We start from the raw sequence: 21,977 nt of genomic DNA, 5'->3' as shown, positions 1-21,977 counted from the left end.
ATGGTTTACACATGGGAGCTTCTGCCATTTCACATTGGAATACATGGTGCTAGTCAGTGTTTTCTGTTACAATGAGGAAAATAGCCATGCTTATGTTCAAAAGGTATATGCTCAGTTTAAAACCCATCTCTATGGACATTGTTTTGGTTTCCTACAACCCTGCTCTATCACATTTGTTTCCCTGGAATTTTACTAAAACATCTCGTTAAAGACTTTCCTTTTTCTTTTTTGTTTTTGTTTTTTTACTTTATTTAGAAATTTAGCAGTCTTTTATGGAAGGGAGTCATTGCAACGACTTGCCATAATTATAGTTACTACTCAACCAGTCAAATTCAGCCGTATTCTCTCTCCTGGTTTTTGAGTGAACATGGAAACACACAGGAGTCTGCAGATAGAAACACACAGGTACTAAGTGAGTCAGATAAAATTAGAAAAGAAGACTTAGAAATAGAGCATAGACAGATGCTTACATATTCATTGTCCACATTGACAGTTTGAAATTAGTGTGTATATAGAAATTAAATAGCTAGTAGAATAAATGAACCATATATTCATATTTTAACCCTTAAAACATGATTATGACTTTCTATTTTGTATATCTGCATTTAAAATTGTGTTTTGGCCAATGAATTGAATCATTTGAATCAATACCCCCCCCCCCATAAAAAAACAACAACTAAATACATAAATAAATGAATTACTGTTGAACATAAGGTTGACAGTTTATAATTAAATGTTGACCCTCATAGGCTGTCAGGTCAGACCTAAATTCATAATCCAGCCCCTGCTGTGATTGAGTTTGACACCCCTGCTTTATAAAAACTAATAAATCCCTCTATATTCCATATCAAACTTATGAATCTGACTGTGTCATATCAAGCTGATAAATATGACTTATTGTAGCCTGTTAGCTTGCTAGCAGCTTGTTTGCTTTCACTAAACTTCACGCTATTATACAGTCTCCAAAATCCACAGCAAAAGTCAGCTTATTTCTTTTGTCTTTTACAAACTTTTTTTACATACTTTTTCGTACTCAGGCACATTCCATATGCAAATATTATGGAAGGGAGGGGTTTTGTAGGCACATTGATTATCACATGGATTCCCACAGAAATTAATGGTATTTTTTTCTACTTAGCATACGAAAGTAGAAATGAGGGGGGATGCATTGTTATGACATTGGTGTTCCTTGAGATTGTGGCTCGCTCTTTGGTTTTCCTCAGACCCCAGGATACATTTTATAAGCTAATGGTGTTTTGGGCTTCCTGCGGCGTCACTGTTATGATACTGTTTAGACTGATTCCCTCCTTGTTTTACTTTGTGTTACTGTTACAGAGATGATACTTTAACCTTCTGCTGACTTTGTTATGGTATAAGCTTTGTGTTTGTGAACATGATGCTTTGGCTGAAGAGTGTAGGTGTGAACTACACTTAGAAAAAGTAAATTATCTTTCTTAATGCAGACAGAGAGAATAGCATGGTCAGATTCTACTGTATTACTCTCTTGGGGGATTATTGGTTGGGGATCATTGAAGCTGTCATGGCAGTTAAAGCTTGTTATGTGTGGACCTTAAGTCTGCCATGCCTTTGTCTCAGTAGCACAGTAGATCACAGCGATCATCTATGATGATATAAAACCCTAGATTAACAGGAGTAGGAGGAAAAGAAAACAAAGCAAAAGGTTGAGAGAAAAGGTTACTATGGTGCGACTGTGGGAGGTGTAACTTGGCAAGAAGTTCTCATGGAGGAGGAGCATTAGAGGACATTGTGTAATTCACAACAGGCAAGGTGAGAATAAAGCAATTATTTCTGAGAGTTAATGAGATAAGAATGAGAAATGATAGTACAATGGATTCAGCTCTTATTTAGAGGCTAATAAATAACTGAATGAAGCACATTAAATACATCAAAGACAGTAATTGTTGCAAATCTGACGATAAACATTAGTGAAAAACATATACTTGCATAGAAGATGTTGTTTTTACAAGCTGCTCTTATAAGATGGTGGGAAAACCGAGTGTAATCATGTAAGAAAAGCAGCGAGGAGAAGGTGAGCCAGACAGGATGGGACTAAGCTTGGTTGTCATAGCAACCGTGTCTGGGCAGAAATAAAGAGGAGAAGAAAGGAGTGAAGGGGGGAGAGAAGAGAAACGAGGACAGGTCCATTTTGTTCTCGGCACCAAACTGCTGTTAAAGCACACTGTTTTCTCCCAGAACCAGAAAAAAAGCTCCTCTTGTTCTGAAAAGGCTCCTTCTGTTGGCAGCGTGCCTTCGTGGAAGAGGACAGAACAAAACAGGCCCGTAAATAACTTCTCACCCACTGACACTTTGGCTGCCTGCTCTGGGATGAAGAGAGGCTTTGAAGTTAGGCTCTCCAACAGTGGAGAGTAGACTCTGATGGTCGTATGGCTCAAGCCACAAAACTGCACGGAGGAGGTGGAATCAAACAGAGAGAATCCATGATGGTGGAATGTTTCATAAACAAGGAATAGTTGTAGGAAGCCATTAGTTTCAGTTATTTCCTACCAAGGGTGTGTCACCAAATATTAAGTTAAGGGTGCCAATAATTTTGTCTGGCCCATTTTCAATTTTTTTGTGTAAAATTATTTCAATTTTGGCTTTTTCTTCTGCTTTTTTGTGTTGTTACAATGCACATAAATGAAATAGACATGTGTATATCAAAAATATTTGTATTTGCAACAATTTCTGGGATAAATGGTGTATTTTCTGGAAAAATTCCAGGGGTGCCAATACTTTCATCCATGAGTGTAAGCATTAAGACCTTTTGCAACAACATTTTAAACTTTGCTTTGGTGCCTCCCATTTCACTGGATATTTGCTGAGATGTTTCAGTCCCTTGATAGGAGTCCCCCTGTGCTAAATTAAATTGATTGGGCTGGATTTGGAAAGTGCACACCTCTCCATAGAAGGCCTCACAGCTGACAATGCATATCAGAGCAAAAACTAAGACATGAGGTCAAAGGATCTTGTCTCTGAGTTAGCGACAGGATCTTTTGACCTCATGGCTTGTTTTTTGCTCTGATATGCATTGTCAGCTGTGAGGCCTTCAACAGAGAGGTGTGTACTTTCCAAATCATGTCCAATCAATTTAATCAATCAGGGTGTAGAAACATCTCAGCAACAATCAAAAGAAATGGAGGCACCTGAGCTGTCTTTTAAGTGTTGTTGGGTTTGAATACTTATGTCAGTGTGATATTTCAGTCTATTTCCAATACATTTGTAAAAATGTATTTAATTCTCTTTTCACTTCATCATTATGGGGTACTAAGTGTAGATTAGTGAGAATAAAACAGATTTTTTTTCCACTGTAGCATCAGGCTACAACATAAGAAATACAAAAAAGTGAAGGGGGTCTGAATACTTTCTGAATGCACTGTTGATCACTACAACATAGCTGTAGATGCAATGCAGAATTATAAACTAGGCTTGACATTAAAGCTTCTGCCCTGTTTGCAGTAGTTGTTAGCATCTTAGAAGGCTATTAAGGTTATTGCATCTGTAAGTTCTGTTAATAGACTGCAGAATTCCAGCATGTGGGCTGCATTTGCTGTGGATTGACAGTAAAATCACTCCATTCAAAGTTAAAGGTACAGTGGTATGTGTCTGCACCCTGTCTGGACATTATAACCAACTTGTGCAAAGAAACTGCAAAATTCTGGTCACTCAGAGTTTCTATAGAATGTTACTTTTCTTATTATGTGTTAAAGTAATGTAATCACTCACTTTTTAATGGTATTAATCTTGTATCATAAATAGGTACATTCCCCAATAATGCCTACAAGGTGCTGGTGCAAAAGGATATCAGGTTTATCAAAAATATGCCTGATGCCATGAACAGCATCTGAAGTCTCCAGCCAGACATTTTTCTAATCAGTAAAGAAGAGTAGCTCAAATAATTGCTGTAACTACTCAGCCAATACCCAACAAAAATGCTCACTGAGAGAAGAGATGGAAGGGAAAAGTTCTCAAGCTTTTGACACTTGCAAACAAAATCATATACATCCAACAAACATGTGGAGAGTGAACATTTGAAAACTTGATGTCTGACCAAATGTAGACACCTTAATCATCATACAGGGGAATGAAAGTCCAAAATAATATTGTTCTTTTTTCCTTCTTTAAGAACTTTGACAAGAGGGGGGCATGTTCAACTCGTCTTTAGCCTGAGCTGTTTGTATGTCCAAATGTCTGACTGCTGAATTTAAAAGATAACAAATTTGCACATTTGAAGATACAGGATAAGCAGGGGATACACAGTCAGTTGTGATTCCTGAACTATGTTTACGAACATTAAAGAAAAAAGTGAGAACGTCACCGCAGTCACACCAGAAGTCATTCAATCAGAGAGTAGCAGTGGTATCTTCCCGCTGGCAGCAGTGGCGTCATGTGGCCAAATATAGCTGCTGTAATGCAATGGTAATTGATTTCACAACCAGATGTCTTACATAAGCATTTTAGAATAAAAAGAGATGGTAGGAAAAAGAGGGATGGATAAGGTAGGTTAAAATGATGACAGAAAGATGGAAGGATTACAGGGAAAGAGCTGAGAGAGAGGGAACTAAAACAAGAGTTAGATGAGACGCGCAGTGCTCGGAGACAGAGGAGGAGGATTCAGGCAAACACGATTTGGAAGAAAAAAAAACCTGTCAAACAATAATGATGAATTTTATATTTATAAATATGAAGGAACAAAAAGATGCAGAGGCAGTTTGGGAGAGTTGAACAGGAAGACAGCAGAGATTTACCAGAAGATGGGAACAGCGGACATAATGCACGGTTGGAAATAACTATACAAAAAGGCTTTTGTTTAATATACTAGTGATAATTAACCTGACACACCAGATGGATGTGTGTAACACACATCTGGTAAACCTTTGATATACAGTGTTTGGGAAAGAGCAGAGCCTTTGAAAAAAAAGAAAACTCAGAGGGTGATTGGATGAATGTTCTGTTACAACAGAGCAACAAAACACGTGACGTCATCGCCACAGCCAAGGTGCACATGCGCAGCTACCAAGGAATAAACTCCATAGGGAACTGCATAATGCAAACCATGGTGACTATAGACATGTCAGCACATGACTCAATGCTGTTCTTGGTTCTTCTTTTAATGAAGAAATGCCATCAAGTTCTGATAAAACTGGTGCTTTAGCAGCATCCACGCTAATGTCTTCCACCATAACGGCACCAGCCTCTTGTTGCTGCTTGCTTACGTCACGACTCTGCTGGACCCAAAAGTACTGCCCCTCGTCGTTGATTGGTCCTGTCACTTTCTAACCGGGCCAAAACAGTTCAGACAGGATCTTTGCAAGATGGATTTGCCAGTGAGAAACACGGAAACTGGCGTATCCATCTGCTTTGCAAGGTTAAGTGGTAATGAGTTATGATGAAACATCCGAGCGAAAGATTAGGTGTTCAGGTTTCATGGCTATTATGTTTATCTGTTTTAAACAAGATTCAAGTAAATATATTAGTTCGAAGGGAAATTTTTAAACCAAAGCGTGCTTTTCAAACCCTTAAAGCTGATGTAGTTTAAAATCCTGTTATTTTATTTTAGTTTTTTCTTGTTAACTCAATGACCATCAAATGTAGAAAAATGTTTTTAGTGAGTTTCCCATAAAATAACAAAACATGGCCACCTTATAGCTTTAGAAACTGTGCACCATTTGCTCCAACTTTCTCCTCTGTCTTCAGGTATCATTATAACACAGTGCATAGTGCCTCTGATATTAGGGAGGAAATATGCTCAAAGCTGTCCTGCTATTTGTAGTTCACATTTGCTTTGAATGTGGAGAGAGGCCATCTAACCTTTACTCAGAGCCAAGCAGCATTTTGAATCCGACAGGGCAATATTCTGTCCACATAAAGATGATGAGTGAGGAGGGAAACATTTTCAGGGTTCATTTTGACACTAGACTTGAAACATGTCATACAAGTTTCTCCATTTAAAGCAAAGCTTCCTGAATGGAGCAACAAGGGCAAGTGGAAGAAAACAAACCCTTACAGAACTGCTCCAGGTTTCTCCAGCCATGTGGATTAAGTTCTGAGCTGTAGAGAGCCCTGGACTGATTCAACTCCTGTTTATATTAAGGTTGAAGTAACATTTACAGATTTTGCATACCAGTTATTTTGAGACCATACAGAGGTGAAATTGTTTGACATCTTTTGGCACCCTTATAATCAACTCCCCATCTCACACAAGCTCCAGCTATCAATGAATGGTTAATGCTCCAATTGGTGTGACGTTTAATGTCTGTTTGTGAATGAGATGCTTTTTGCAGTGGGTTTGATTTGAATCAAAAGGACCAGCTTTCCTGCAGATGATGCTGTTAGTTCTGCAGCACAGTTAAGGGAGCATATTTGAGTTTTTTTTTTTGTTTTTTTTTTTAAGATGGTGTCTTGACTTATTTGCATAAGTTTAGCGGGTGTGAAGGCCCCACAAACAAAAGGCCAACATAACAAAAGACAACATCAAATGAATGTGATTGTTTAAACTTCTCTTTTTGTTATCGTGTATTTTGTGCATTTTTCTGAATATATGGATTGACAGAGGACATACACCAGCCATTTTAATAGAACCACCTGCCTAATATTATGTAGGCCCCAGTCTGTGGCTATAGGCATGCAGATGTAAGATGCAGATCAAGACTCTTTGGGTCAGACAAGTCTGTCCAGTGCATACCCACAGATGCTAAACTGGACTGAATTCTGAGAAATTGGGAGGCCAATTTGACAACTGTCTAAGCCACTTTCCTCCATTGTTTCATAACTCTGATATGCATCATTGGAGTCTCTTTCAGAGGGGGCAGGGGGCAGGGGGCAGCGTAGGCCCTGACTGGTCTGTGGATGTACAGCCCAACATGCAACGAACTGTGGTGCTCTGTGTGTTCTTAAAACATTCAATCATTTGAGCTCCAGTAGTTTTTCTGTTGAATCGGAACAAATGAGCAAGCATTCCCCCTCCACAACCATCAACTTGGCTGCCCATGACACTGTCCCTGGTTAACTTGTTCTTAATGTTTGGACCACTTTTGGTCTTACTGACCACTGCAGACCAGGAACTCCCCATAAGAGCTGTGGTTTCAGAGACTCTGACTTGTCTTTCATCACAACGGAAGGGCAAAATGTTCACTTGCTACCTAATAAATCCCATGATATCATGCCATGGTGCAGAGCTACTTTACAGTAATCCCCCCACCATTCAATGTTATGCCTGATTGGGCTGTAGCCCTTGTTGATAGCCCTTGTTGTATAGATGGCACTGCTGCATGACTTTAGGATAAAGTTTGTGCTTATGGATATAGAACACAAAAGCCTGGTGGGGGAGATTTTATAAAGAAATGCAAATTTAGAGACAATCCAGTGTGATATACAAGCTTGGTCTTAGAGCCAATATTGTAAATGAAAGGAGGCAGTTATGTAAGAAATCCTTGGAGGGAAGAATCCAAGATTTATGGAGGTGAAACAAGGATAAGGAGGTAATCCTTTAGAATTAATTTTACATCCTCCTCGCACAGTGTTCAGCGGTGTGCTAGTATAAAGAAAGTAGGCAGTGAAGTGCTCATTTTCTGTGAGTTATCTGTGTACATATCCATGTCTTTGTCTTTTTCCTCTGCTTGGGTACATCACTCAAGAAAGTTCACAGACAGTATTATATGAGTGATTTGGTCTCCCTGAGGATTCTGTGAGTCTAATACCAAGTCAGTGACAAGAGTGCACTTCAAGGTGACAGAAATATGTACGCATATATAAGAATGTATTAGACAAAGGCTGACACCCTTTTCATCATTATCATCATCATCATTGTCATCATCATCATTATCATCATATATTTTCATTTTTGATGGTCTAGATTCTTAAGAAAACTTCACTAGCAATGACTAAACCATCTACAGGATGGAGTTTGACAGTATTTTATAGCTTGATTTTTAACTGACCATTTAGAACTTTTTGTACCCTGTGTCTGTGTAGGGAAAGTTTCTTTAAGGGCAAAAGAGATTAGAGAGTTAGACTTGAATTTATAGGACTGCCTGAAGAGATATGGTTGAGGTGTTATCTAGTTCCTGAAACTTTCTGGTAATGTACTTGGCTCATGTAGAAGCTTTGAGGGTAGCTACATTTCGTAATTATATTTGCTAACACTTTTAATAACCAGAACAATAGAAATAAAACTGTGGCTGACATTACTAAAAAATATCTGGTGACAAAGTCAAGAAAATCTCTGGCAGGTTCCCTATTAATGTAAACTTTCTTCACACATTCATTGCGCACTGGTCACACCTTTAAAAAAGTATTCTGTTTTAGATCATCAGAATCCAGAGTTATGGGGGCTGTGCCCAAAATCGTTGCAAGGTCCTTCTGCAAAAGAAGCAACAGGTTTAATATTGCTTAGAATCAGTGAAGTGGTTGTATGGGTATGTATGCAGAGGCAGTGTGGCAGAGCAAGCATGAGCTATTAGGTAGCTTGAATCTTTAGCTCCTCTGTTTATGCCAGGCTTAGTATTTGTATCGAATTAAAACAGAATATAGTAGGTCACCTGTGAATTGTTGAAAAACTCCATGAACTACAGCTGACATTGTTAGTAGCATTTAGAGTCATAACATTTGCTGCTACTGCTAATAAGCTAACAGCACGTGGAAACATATGTAACATTCTGATATGTTCAAGGACAGCTCAGTAAAATGGCTATTTTGTGAAGCTATATAAAGCATCGTGTTCAAATGTCACATGAATAAAACTGAAAAAACAACAACAAATAATGGTTTTGGCAAGTAATGTGAATAGATATATAACTATTTAGAGGAAAAATTGTTTCCTTAACTACATAAAGCAGACACACTATATGGAAAAAAGTATTTGGCCACACCTGATGAGTATTAAATTCAGGTGTTTCAGTCAGACTTGTTGCTGCAGGTGTATGAAACATGCATTGAGCCATGCAGTCTCCATTTGCATTTGCAACATTCGTGATACAAAATTGGTCATTATGAAGAGCTCAGAGACTTCAAGCATGGTACTGTGATGGATGCCACCTTTACAATAAGATGGTTCAGGAAACATTATCCTTGTTGGTATTCCACGGTCAACTGTAAGTGATATTATTGGAAAATAGAAGCATTCAGAAGCAGCAGCAACCCAGCCACAAGGCGGAAGACCACATAAAACCACAGAGCAGGGTCAACAACTGGTTAAGCACATTGTGTGTGCGGCGGGAGCTTCACTGAATGAGTTTCCATGGCCAAGCAGCTGCAGACAAGCCTCACGTCACAAAGTCCAATACCAGACGTTCAATGCTGTGGTGTTCAGCTCACCCACACTGGGCTGTGGAGCAGTGGAAACATGTGTGTGGAGTGACGAATCATGCTTCTCTGTCTGGCAGTCAGATGGGTCAGTCAGGGTATGGCAGATGCCAGGATAGCATTACGTCCCTGAATGCAATGTGCCACCAGTGGAGTTTGATGGTGGAGGGATAAAGGTATGGGACTGCTTTTCAGAATTTGGGCTAGGCCCTTTATCCCCGGTGAAGAGCACTCTCAGTTCTTCAGCATACCAAGACATTTTGGAAAATGCTACACTTCCAACTTTTGGCACCAGTTTGGGGAAGGTCTTTTTCTACTCCAACGTGACTGTGCTCCAGTGCACAAAGAAAAGACTATAAGGACATGGTTTGGTGATTTCGGTATGGAAGAACTGGATTGGCATGCACAGAGCTCAGAACTCAACCCTACTGAGCACCTTTGAGACAAACTGGAATGAAGATTGGGAGGTGTCTGTATGTCAGTGCCTCATCTCATAAATGCTCTACAGTGAATGGGCAAAAAGGGGAACCATCTCCATATTAAAATACATGCATTTGAAAATAATATAATTACAGTCCCTGGAGGTGTAAAGTTGGCCGGCTAAGTACTTTTGTCCATATAGAATATATTGGTTCTGTTTGAAACATGTTGATATCTCATCTTTCAGCCAAATAATAGAAAAGCAGGCCCACTGAGTTTAATGATAAAGACTAACATTGTTAAGGAAATTTAATAATATGAGGGTTCATAATAATTTCCACTCTGGCAAATCAAGATTTAAAGAGAGACAATATTTGTACTTAAACTAATGTGAGCTGTAAATACTTTATTGACCTAAACTGGACTGAAATGTTTCTGAGTTTTGTTGACTGTAAGTAAACTAAAATTACAGAGTTTACAAAGGAGAAGAAGAATGTGACTGAAACTTGGAAGCCTTTTTAGTCTAACTAAGACTACATCAGAGATAGCTTCTAAATTAATTGTTAGCCCTCAGACTTTGCTGTTTATAGGATTTAACCTGCTGTGGGCCGGTTGGATCAGCACTGACTGCGCCCAATCAAACACTATGTCTGTTGACAAACTGGTTCACTGTGTTTGGAATGCATTGTTTCAAATGGGGAGCTTCAACTATTGACTACATTATCATTAACACATTAAAATTATGCTTCTACACTAGCTACTCTCTAAAAATGGGCCTATGGTCCAAAAAGTTCATTTGAATTTTGTGTCTCATTTGAATTATCATTATTTAAACTGAGCTGAGGTAAGACAGCAGTAACCAAGTAAGCTTGTTATATCATTACAATATGAATAATGAGCACACCTGAAAAGAAACAGCAAGTCAGGTGATCCTGCAAGATTTATTTTTAGACCATCAAAGTGTAGGAAAAAACATGAAGACTCTTTGAAAGAAAAGACTTCCAGGCATCAGATCTCGAGAATCGGTCAAAGGAAATACACTTAAGTGAAAATATGACTAATACAATCAGTTTAGTTCATAAACCATTCGATATAGGACAAAGGTTTATGGAAGATGAGATAAACATTGAATGTGATGACAAAGCAAAGAGAGAAAGAGCAGACAGATAGCTTTACAGTAAAGTGTGGGAACAGAGGGAACAGAGGTGTTGTTGTTTGCCCTCTCTTCTCAATTTAATACTCTTCATGGCTCCATTCCAGTGGCCTTAGAAAGGTCAGACTCACCCATTTAATAAATAAACTGGTCGCAATGGGAGGGAGCCAGGAGGAATGTAGAGAGTGTGAAAAGAGAATAACAAAGAAGAAGGAGAGGGGAAAAACATCCTTGAGCTTAATTTTAAGGTTTGAGGGTAACTATGTTGATTTTAAAGTCACAGGGTTAGATATTTGCCCCTGTAGTTTTATTTTCCGACTTCTGTATTGTTCAAATGTCAAAGAAAATGCTGAAGTAAACACAGAGCTACACATGTTCTTCTCTGCCTGCTGCTGCACTTCATTAAAAGTAATTTATGCCCAGGTATGAGTTATCCCATCGTATGTAATGAAATTGTATTTAAATTAGTGCTGTCAAATTTTGGATTCATTTTGATTAATTAATCAAAGGGGTGAAAATTGTGATTAAGAAATATCTGCTGATTAATTGCACTCTGATGCCATCACACAACTGGTTAAAGTAGCTTTGTAAATTTAGTTTGAATACATGTAAAAAAAAATCTCTGTGCTCTTCAGTTTTTATAATTTTATGGATAAAATCCTTTTTCTTCAGATTAACCACCATCCTAGATTGACTAGTAGGTGAGCTATCTGCCCTCAGCCTCCCCCTCTTCTGTTTCTAAAGCTAGTAGAAGTTTTGATGCCATTTAGAAGTATGTCCTTTATCACTATTATTTTAACTGTCAGTAATGCAATCCTTCTCAAATCATTGACATAAGCGATTAATTGGGATTAATTGATTACAAAGCCTATAACCGATAAGATTTTATTTTTTAATCAACTGACAGCACTCATTTAAATACATGTACTAGGGCTGCTAAGATTAACTGAGTGAAATATGATTAAGTTAGGTCAACAATTAGTGCACTAATTCTATTTAATCAGGATTAATCACATGCTTTATTATCATCTTCAAAACACTTTGGTTAAGGCATGTCAGCTTCTCCCAGCAGCCACAGTGAAGTAAAATAAGTCCACCACTGCTCCTTAAATCCTCATTTCATTTTAAAAACTCACAGACAGCTCCGTGAACAAGTCAGAAATCATTCAAACCTTTTAAATGTTCTCTTATTTCATTTTAAATACAAAACAAGTTCCTTTGTCTGTAGTTAAGTTCATTTTAAAATATTTAACTCCCAATAAAAGCAGGTCTTCATCCAAACAGGAAGTCAATACCCCTTTTTAAAGACAGTAGAAAAATAAAAAATTGACAAAAACATTTTAAAATGCAAAGATGTGGCATTTTAAAATGTGATTAAAAGGTGTGATTAATTGTGATTAATTACAGAGATTAAGCTGGCAGAAGCAGCTGCAAACTAGCTGCATAAGCTCACTGGTACGGCAGCCAAAGCTAAGCTAAATCACTGATAAACATTCTGCTTCTGTTGAGTTCTTCACAGCAAAAGTCTACGGTTGTTATTTTTCTGAAATGCTTTTATTGTGAACACCCTCATCAGGTAATATGCTCCAGTCATAAGCAGCTTAACACACCTCCGCAGGATGAAGATGAAACATAAAACTTTGAGCACAGTTAAAAGAAGTGAACATAGAGAGACCTAAATAAAATAAATTAAACATCAGTGCTCTAATGATTAGACATAAATTGAGTATGCCGTCAAAGGCTTGTTTTAAGGGGAGAAGGGGATTTGTAATACCTGAATTTGGATATTAAAGCATTATCTCGTTTTAATTTTGTAATACCATGGTATATACCGTTACCATCAAATGCAAGAAAAATACTATGACATGAGTTTTAGGCCATATTGCCCAGGCCTAATTTGTGCCCATCCATTCTGTATAGAATTTATGCGGTCAGGCACTGATGTTAGACAAGAAGTCCTAGCTCCCAATCTCCATTTCAGTTCATCCCAAAGGTGCTCACTGGGGTTGAGGTCAGGGTTCTGTGCAGACCAGTCAAGTTCTTCAACACTGAACTCATCAAACCATGTCTGAAAAGTCTTTTCTTTGTGCACTGGGGCACAGTCATTTTGGAATAGAAAAGGGTCTTTCCCAAACTGTTGCCACAAATTTGGGAACATAGCATTGTCCATAATGTCTTGGTATGCTGAAGCATTAAGATTGCCATTCACTGGAGGTGAGGAGCCTAGCCCAAACCCTGAATAAACAGCCCCATACGGTTATCCCTCCCTCCAATCTCCACCATTGGCACAATGCAGTCAGGGGTATAACGGCCATGTGATGCTTGGCATTAGACATGATGATGTGAGACTTTCATGCAGCTGTTCGACCATAGAAACCTGTTCCATGAAGCTCCTGCTGCACAGTTTTTGTGCTTACATTAATGGGATACTTCAACATTTTGGCAAATTCGCCCATGGCCATAATTTCTATAGTCTTAGTAGTAGGTCCGTTTCCTTTAGTTGTCGGTGCAAGCTGTTTCTAGATCTGGGGGGACCGTTAAACCAGCTGCACCGCGAAGGCTATTTTAGCAGACGGAATTTTTGCTTCCCTCATCAAACTCATCAAATACACAATCCAACAACTCCAAAACGCTCTCGTGGTCAAGTCGTGACCTACACATTCACCACGCTATGGAATTATCATGGAACATTACGAGACAGAGATGTTTTAAAGTTAAATGCAAAGCCAGAACTACACTCCAGACATGGCTGCTGCTCCGCCCAGTGGTTCACTCAAGAAATAGTTCCGAGTATTTGCTTCATGTGTCGTAATGTTGCATAATTATACGTTATTATTTCATAGCGTGGTGAATGTACAGGTCACAACTTGTCCACGTGAGCGTTTTGGAGTTGTTGGATTGTGTATTTGATGAGTTTGATGAGGGAAAGCCGGAATACCGTCTGCTAAAATAGCGTTCGCGGTGCAGCTGGTTTAACAGTCCCCGCAGATCTAGAAACAGCTTGCACCGACGACTAAAGGAAAAGAACCTATTACTAAGACTATAGGAATTATGGCAATGGGCAAATTTGCCAAAATGTTGAAGTATCCCTTTAATGCCAGTGGAAGTTTAGAGCTCTTCAGCTATGAAATCAGCAGTGGTGGTGATGTTTATGCAATCTGCATTTTAGCAGTCGTCGACCCTGCTCAGTGATTCTTCATGGTCTTCCGCTTTGTGGCTGGGTTGCTGTTGTTCCTTCATGCTTCAGCATTCTAATGATCACTTAGGTGGCTTTCACGCTAGGGGCCCAGTCCCAGAGCGCTTGAGCCCAAAGTCCAGTTCATTTTGGTAGTGTGAATGCAAACGAACCGCGCCCGGGCCCACTTGGGGAGGTGGTCTCGGGCACGATTCAAGCGGACTCTGGCACAGTTCGGATGAGATGTGAATGCAACCGCGCTCCGATACGGGACAGAGCGTCGTATCAGCTTTATGACATCATCGTAAAAACTAAACTTCTTTCAACAGCACAGCAATTTATTCACATTTTTCCTCAATAAAAAGTGGAAATCATCAGAATCCAGTCAATAAACGGTCTGTTGTGACTCACCTTATGGATGAACACAAGTTGGAGTCAGTGAAAGGAGGTGCAAAGGCAATAAAAGTCTCCTGTCACCTCAAAAACCACTGTATCTGCACAGCATGAGCCCATTTAATCCTCTGAGCTGCACGTAGATGTGCAGACAGGAAGAACAAAGTTGCTGGCATCTTAAAAGTGATTTTAAATCATCCATGACTGCCGGATGGACTTTTTGCTGGGTCAAAACAAAAACAAACTTCGCTTAGGTCATGGCCCCAGTGGTTACCATGGTAGCTTCTTCTTCTTTCTCCTTCTTTGTGGGGCTGTTAACCAGTTACGTGCATACCGCCACCTGCTGTTTCAGACTGAGTAAATACGCAAGTGGTCCTGGGCACGGTTCGATGTTGCTAGTGTGAAGGCAAGCCAGGGGAAGGGGGAGGGGGAAGAATCGTGCCGCAGCATGGTTCGAAACAACTGGGCCTAATGTGAAAGCGCCCTTATAGTTGATATATCACTTAGAAGACTAATTCTTTACTGTGCTAACCCTGAATTCAGCTCTCGTGACTTGTCATTGATGGTCTAACTTATTAACATAAAAATTGTGTTGGGCAAAATTTTTTGTTTTCAATTGTGTCCTTTGACTAAATGCATTTAACAAGGTGGATTTGCTCCTGTATGTTGGTCTCCCACTCTCTTTAAGGTCACACACACAAACACACACTTTTATCATCCCCGTGGAGTGTCTCTGAGTGGCATCTGGGCTTTGTCTCTGGAAGGGTGTCAGATAAAAACACAGATTATGCTGTGCCACTGCCAGACAGGGGCAGAGGAGGGAGTAAAGGACAGATGAGGTTGCGGAGGAAGAAAAGAGGGAGAATGACACAGAGGGCAAAGAAAGATTAATGTTGTCTGCACTGGTAATACCACCTGTGTACTTAAAGACTCTAGTTTGGTTTTAATTCTCAATAGTTTTGTAATACTTCTATCTGAAAAGTGTGGTACGTCCTCACTGAGAGGTTGAAGTGTATGGAATGCTGTTCATGCTGCCAACAGAGCATAAGTGTTGTACTTGATAGAGTGAACCAAGGCTCAGACCCAGAGAACATGAGGGATGCAGGCTGGCAAGAAAGAAACAACCCTGCTCAAACAGAAGATGAGTAATAAGGATTTACTTTGGATACCCAAAAGGAAGCAATATATACTACAAGGACTCCAAATAACCTGAAGCTTTTGGCATAAACAGAAGGTAAAACTATGATCTCATCTGGCATTGCCTGATAAGGGAACCCAGCGGAGTTTTTAGGGAAGAGCTTGATGGAAAGCATATATGAATGTTCAGCACCAGGTGTTTGTAGTCAGCAAAAGACAGGAAGCCAAGAACATGAAGAGTTGTGTCCTCTTTGTCTACGCAGAAGCAGGCGCAGACCTCAAGTCCCAAATTAGGGGCGACATCTTTTGAAGGGTACATTTGAGAGCAGTTACAGCACAACAGCATGTCAAAAACCGCCCCATTTTAAAGGCTCTGATGGATGAGCCCTTCGTTCTTTGGCCACTGTAGCATCTTTCTGTTGCATCCTTTGTTGGCCAACATATCCCAAGATTCATTGTAGGGAAGTTTATACAAACTGGTGGACTCTGAGGTGGACAGGCTTTTAATGCAAGTAATTGTTTGAACTTAATCAAATAGCTTCCAAACAGGGATGAATGATATTATCGATTTGATAATATCAAATTGATAATATTGTCTCATAAAGTCAAATATCAATTGATATTTACAACTGATATTTTGTCTTTAAAATCTGCCTGTATTAGCTGTAAATATTGGCCGTTCTCAGTATTTAGTGAAATTTTAAGTGGGGAGAACAGATCTAAATCAGCTGAAATCTTTTTCTTTATTTACCATCATTCCTCACACTTTAAACTGTGTTTTACTGAAATTTGTGAATTTGTCCATCCTCAAGCTTTAACTTGTGTGTTTTTAGGACTGACGTTTTTGTTCTTAATTATTGGTATCAGCAAAAAACATTTTGTAAATAATGGCATATCGAATATCAGCAAAAATCCAATATCCTACATCCCTACTTCAAAATGTTAAAGAAAAGGGTGGCACTGAAACTTGGAGTTCACTTTTTAGTTATGACATTAGCTGTAAGCTAGTCCTGGTGCAGCAGCTGAGGTGTTTGGGTAATGCTTAAAAAACAAAAGGGTGTGGGAGGGGGCAGCTCGTGATGCAGTGAGGCAGTCTAGTCCCACTTTCTGTTCAACTTGTCACATTGGCTCTTAAACTAAGAGTCTTCTTGGAGATATTTTCATCCCTTCCTTTCAAAAATTGAACATCAGGATATTTCCACCAAGTAAATGCTGTCGTCTACAATGTCTTGCTAGCTGAATGAGCAACACACATGCTGACAGTACTTTTGGTTTACCCTCTACTTTTATACAGCTACAGCCCAGAAGTCAAACAGTAACAGTGCAGATGCTTTTGAGGGTTTTATTTCTTATTTTGCAACAAAAGAAAATACAACTAAAATGTTTCCCAATGCAGAGTACACTTGTAAAAAAGTAATGTATCACAGATGACCTGAATTTCAGAATAAACTAAATTTGTTGCAATCAAAAAAAATCAGAATAAAAAAACAGACATTACTGCTTGTTACTAAGCTTCTTTTATTCCCTTTGTGCTTCTGGAACAACTTTTCCAATGATATGGAACTTCAAGTTGTCTTCACAAGCTACAGGGAGTCTTAAGGGTAAATTATGTCACTTGTAGACTCAAATGGGAAAAGTCATGCCAACTTCCCTGATCCCCTTTGTCCTTGTCGTAAAGCAGTTATGTGTGACAAAACCTACCTCGGAAATCTTGGAAACCATCTACAGTAGCTGTCAGCCATCAGACAACGATTTACGCCTCTGGGTAGGGAGGCCAACTTCTAAGTCCAGTACAGTCAGAGGCTGGTTTGGTGTTCTGTGTACTGCATTGTTCGAAGCCTATGTTAGTACAGTGGAAACTTGCTTCTCCATATATGTCTTCAAACCCATCACCTCTTGGTTCACTTCAGCGCCATTCATCTGTTTGTGATGAGACTCAGTTTAGCTGTAAATAGGCTTCTGTCTGGCCTACTTCAACTAAATGAGCTTGTCAAATCACAGCAATAAATTGTTCACAAGGCCTGTCACAGCTGTTTTCTCTGCATGACTTGTGGTTTGCATGGAATGACTTGACTTCATGTTCTTGCCAAAGTGAAAATGTTTCTTGAGTTGGTACAGTGCTTTTTCAGCCATTTGACTACTCAAAGCATTTTTACAGCACAGATCACACTGACCTATTCACATCCATTCACTCTACATTCGCACACTGATGGTGAACGTTGCTGTGGACACTGGCCATCAGTATTACCTACTCTGATTCATACACATCCATACATATTTGCATGCCACCGATGCAGCAGTGGGAGCAAGTTGGAGTTTAATGTCTTGCCCAAGGACACATTGTGTTCTGATTTTACAAGCTGGGGATTTAACCTGAGACCTTGCAAGATGAGACAGAGTCACCCCTTGAGACAGAGTTACAAAGAGTAGTGGTGAAAGCAACGCTTCAAGCTCCTGATTTGCAATCAGCAGTCGTTGCCATAAAAAGATGAAACAACATTATCAGAAATTTCTACCGCAAGTGAATTTTAAAAGAAAAAAAAATTTGGTTGAATTTTGTTGCAATGCAACATTAAATTGTGATGTTTTTTTTTTTTCTCATAATTTTCAGATCATGCAGATTAGTTCTGAGAGATTTCAGTAACACTCAGTTTGGAGTGTGCCTCTATGAAGTCTGTTAGAAAGACCATGTAACACTAGCACCTCACCTGACCCCTCCATTCCAGCAAGAATCAGGACACGCTTCTAGATAATTCATCAAATATTAACAGATAAATGTTTCTGTATTTTGCGTTCATGCTGGTCTGTGAAACTGTTATTTTGCTGGAGCAAACCTTTGCACCTCAGTGCTTGGTAGATTGTTTCTGCCCTCCTGTGTTTCATGGAAAACCATTATTCATCTGTTGTGTAATGATTTTTTTCTAAACACACTCTACCAGCACAAACCCCTGTACTTCATGAGAGAAAAACAGAAAACAGAAAGTGTAGTGCAGAGCCCAAGAGTGCCTCATCGAGTTGATGTAATGTAAATAGACTAAATTTAATCATGAGTGTGTGCGTGGTGATGCTGTCCTAGTGTTTTTCAGTGTTCCAGTGTCGGTGGACTGATGCCAACCTCTAGCAGTGATATTCTACTGACACTGTCTGACCCCGCTGCTATTGTGTAGGCGTGTAGTGTGTTCTTGTGTTCAACTGTGTATTGTGACTGTGGGTGTTCCTTCAAATACAAAAGGCTAGTTTGATTGGACAGTAATACAGCCTCAGTCTTCCTGTAACTTTGAAGCAATAGCTTTTGAACTTACAAACTCGCATTTTTACAGTGTGATCTCGGTCACTGAGCATGTATGTCAACTATAATTTGAGTGCCACTGTGTTTCCCACAAAGAAGGGGAGAAAGTACATTGAATGATCTTACTGTAGAACTTTGGTGGTGGTTATATCATAAGCATATATAAAGTGGGATTTAAGGTCATGTCCCATTTTTTAATGTCCTTGTAAGCCACTGTGCCAGTGATAACCAGGGAATGCAGGCATTATATTTTTGGGTCTGACAATCTCACATTGTTGCTGATCACGTCAAGCCAGCAGTGCACGTTTAACAGTTTGGCTTTAATAGTTTTGACTTTAGAGAAGAGAAAACCATAGAGATGCCCTGTGCCAGGACATGCAGGATATGTGCACCGGAATATAGGAGCATGCATTGTTTGCCAAATTTGCCCAACATCACTGACATGAGTTCTTTTATCACTTGAAAATTATCTTCAGACACAAACAGTGGTGGAAATGGATGTGTACTGCTAATGCATTTATTATAAAAGTGCGCTCATGACACAGCACCGTCTTCATGACCATAATTAAAGTAATACCTTGGCCATTTTTTAATACCTCTGGATACAGAATCAATGTATTATCTCCCATTCCTGATATATACAATAATGTTAGTATGAAAAAAACTACAGTGTTTTTCAAAACAGTGTAGTGTGAGTAGTGATTTCTAAAAAGTGCGAAGCTTAGAATTGCATGTAATTGTGACAATCTGAGTTGAACTTTTGCTCTTTGTGTGTTGAGGTTCAATAACTGTGTATCATTTTAATTCTATTGTGTAAGAAGTTGTTAAAAAAATCTGTAATAGCTCTACATTCAGTCAGTTTTCAGGTTCCCTCCATACTAAAATTTCACAATTTCCCAATGGAAATTGTGAAAAGACTCCATAAAATACTTTTTCATTTCATTTAATCCAACTGAGCTTCCATCATCATTAAACCCACTGGAAGTAATGCAAGTGCCAATTAGTTTTCTCATTATCTTAACAGACTGTAGTGTGCATGATGAAATGATAGTGTAACCTGAGATATATGTGTGTCTGTGTGTGTGTTTTTGTGCGTTGGCATGGTGATTGCAGGTTGCTGTCAAGGATGGCAGGGATGAAGGAGCAGCAGTTCACAGAGGAGAAGCCCCTGCTGCCCGAGCAGCGAGGAGGAGATTCAGACATGGTCAGTCAGTCCTGGTTTATGCATGTGTGTGCTCTGTGCCATTTACTTTCCTGACTGAGTGATTGCATGCTGTGAAATATGTGCATCATGAAATACTCTGAAACTAATGAAACTCTCAATGCATTACAACAGGATGTTTATGCTCATTAGTGTGGATGCTTTGTGATTATGTAATGTGCTTGTTTACTAGCAGAGGAGGATATTAATGAACCCATCTGACCCCAAGTCTTTGATAACAACACCAGGAAAAAACATGAATGTTCATTAAAGCAGAGAGGAAGAGGAGGAGGATGTAAAGAGAAGAAAACACAGAGAGAACAGCAGTGGGCGGTTATATAAAGGCCACTTATTTCTGTACACTTATCCATTACCAAAGCAACAAGTTGTGGCTGAATCAGGGGTTATCGACGTTTGAGAGCCACTTGTTGCAGAAATGATGGAAATCTTTGTAACAAGCCAGACTGGTTTGATGTCAGGCAACTTTAACTGGCAAGATATATATATATCTGAGAGTGTCTCATTTTCTACTTTAACTTTTCAAACAGTCATTTTTAGTGCAAAGAGATGGTTTTTATTCTTCCAGGCAGTGGGACTGGAAAAAGGTTGCTGGGCCATGGAGCACAGGATGGAAGCTGTAAAAGAATTACAAGATGGTTGTTTTCATTTGCACTGAAAGAAACAAGTGGCATAATTATTACGGCTCAGAATACCCTGAAACAGAGTACTGAGACATCTGAAGACAGGAATGACTATTTAGTTTCCTTCTGACAAACCAAATTACAGTATTTCTGCTGTAGCAGTCACTTACTGGATGTTAGCCATGACTCACTCAGCTGTTGTGTCAGAATTAAAGCTTTGTGGCCCATAGAGGGATTAAGTCAAGGCTTTTTTCATTGTTGCTTATAAGAAATAGCCTAATATGCCATGGATCAATATCAGTGACTGAATCTGCCATTGATCCAGAAAAGGTCATCAGGGTTGCTTATAACCAAGTGAGTCACTTGCTGGTATATAATCAAGGCCATCGATTGCTTCAAGCTCCAATTTCATGTTTGTACAGATGCAGCTGAAGGCAGTGAGGAAATTCTTACAGTCTTGTCTTCTTCTCCTTCTCTCCCTCCCCTCTCATTTCAAGTCTGTATAGCTCTGGTGTTTTACAACAATGTGACCTTTTACAGCACTTAGTGAGTGATTACCTTCTGGCCAGGACACTCAAAACCCTCTGGTCTGACTCATAGCCAATCATGTTGGTCTAATACTACATTCAATTCCAATTGAATTAAAAAAAGATGTCGTAATGGTTAAAGTAGAGTTTTTAAAGTTTTTATTGGTTGAAAATTATGTAAAGCTTTATTTAATAATCTTTGTTTAGTACTGAAGAAATCTGTTGTGAAAACTATTGGTGATACATTTGTATTGTCTGGCTTTTACAGTGCTCCTCATGTCACTTAAATGTATAATAGTCCTGGTTTAGAGTTGTGCATAGACAGTCTAATCCATGTGGTACTGTATTCCTAACAAAAGAATGGTGCCGATCTTCAGCTTGACCTTTCTGACGTTGCTGGAGCACATGTACAAAAGTGTCGTCTTTGGGGCTCAAGAAGTTTACGGAGACACAGACCTCCTTCTGCCAAGCATCAAAAAAAGAATCATGAATGATGTGCATCACAGTGTTTTGTTTACTATATGTTGCTGCTCTGTCTCCCCAACACAGCAGGAAAAAGGAGAGGAGGCATCAGGGGGGTTAGCGTGCCCCGCCAGCCCCGAGCCCCTTAACCAACCCCCTCCCCCCAGCCGCCCCACTCACCGTTGGCATGTCATCGCACGGCACTGGCTCCGCCAGACCCGCCGTCGGACCAGCGGGGTCCTCCCGGTAACTACCAGA

General features: G+C 39.5%; 1 protein-coding gene across 4 annotated transcripts in view; it reads left to right on the top strand.

Annotated features, from left to right (window-relative positions):
- ndrg4 (NDRG family member 4) overlaps positions 1–21,977 on the top strand; it is an 81,974-nt gene that overhangs the window by 25,202 nt on the left and 34,795 nt on the right. For 3 of the 4 annotated variants that reach the window (XM_041795264.1, XM_041795262.1, XM_041795261.1), the window contains 2 exons: positions 20,002–20,092; positions 21,807–21,965. In XM_041795264.1, the coding sequence (XP_041651198.1) occupies positions 20,015–20,092; positions 21,807–21,965 (237 nt within the window). In that variant the 5' untranslated portion in view covers positions 20,002–20,014. The remainder of the gene's footprint in view (positions 1–20,001; positions 20,093–21,806; positions 21,966–21,977) is intronic. The other variant, XM_041795265.1, reaches the window with a different exon arrangement.

Source organism: Cheilinus undulatus, linkage group 9 (assembly GCF_018320785.1).
Source record: "Cheilinus undulatus linkage group 9, ASM1832078v1, whole genome shotgun sequence".
NCBI lineage: Eukaryota > Metazoa > Chordata > Actinopteri > Labriformes > Labridae > Cheilinus > Cheilinus undulatus.
This window is presented reverse-complemented; position numbering and strand designations above follow the sequence as displayed.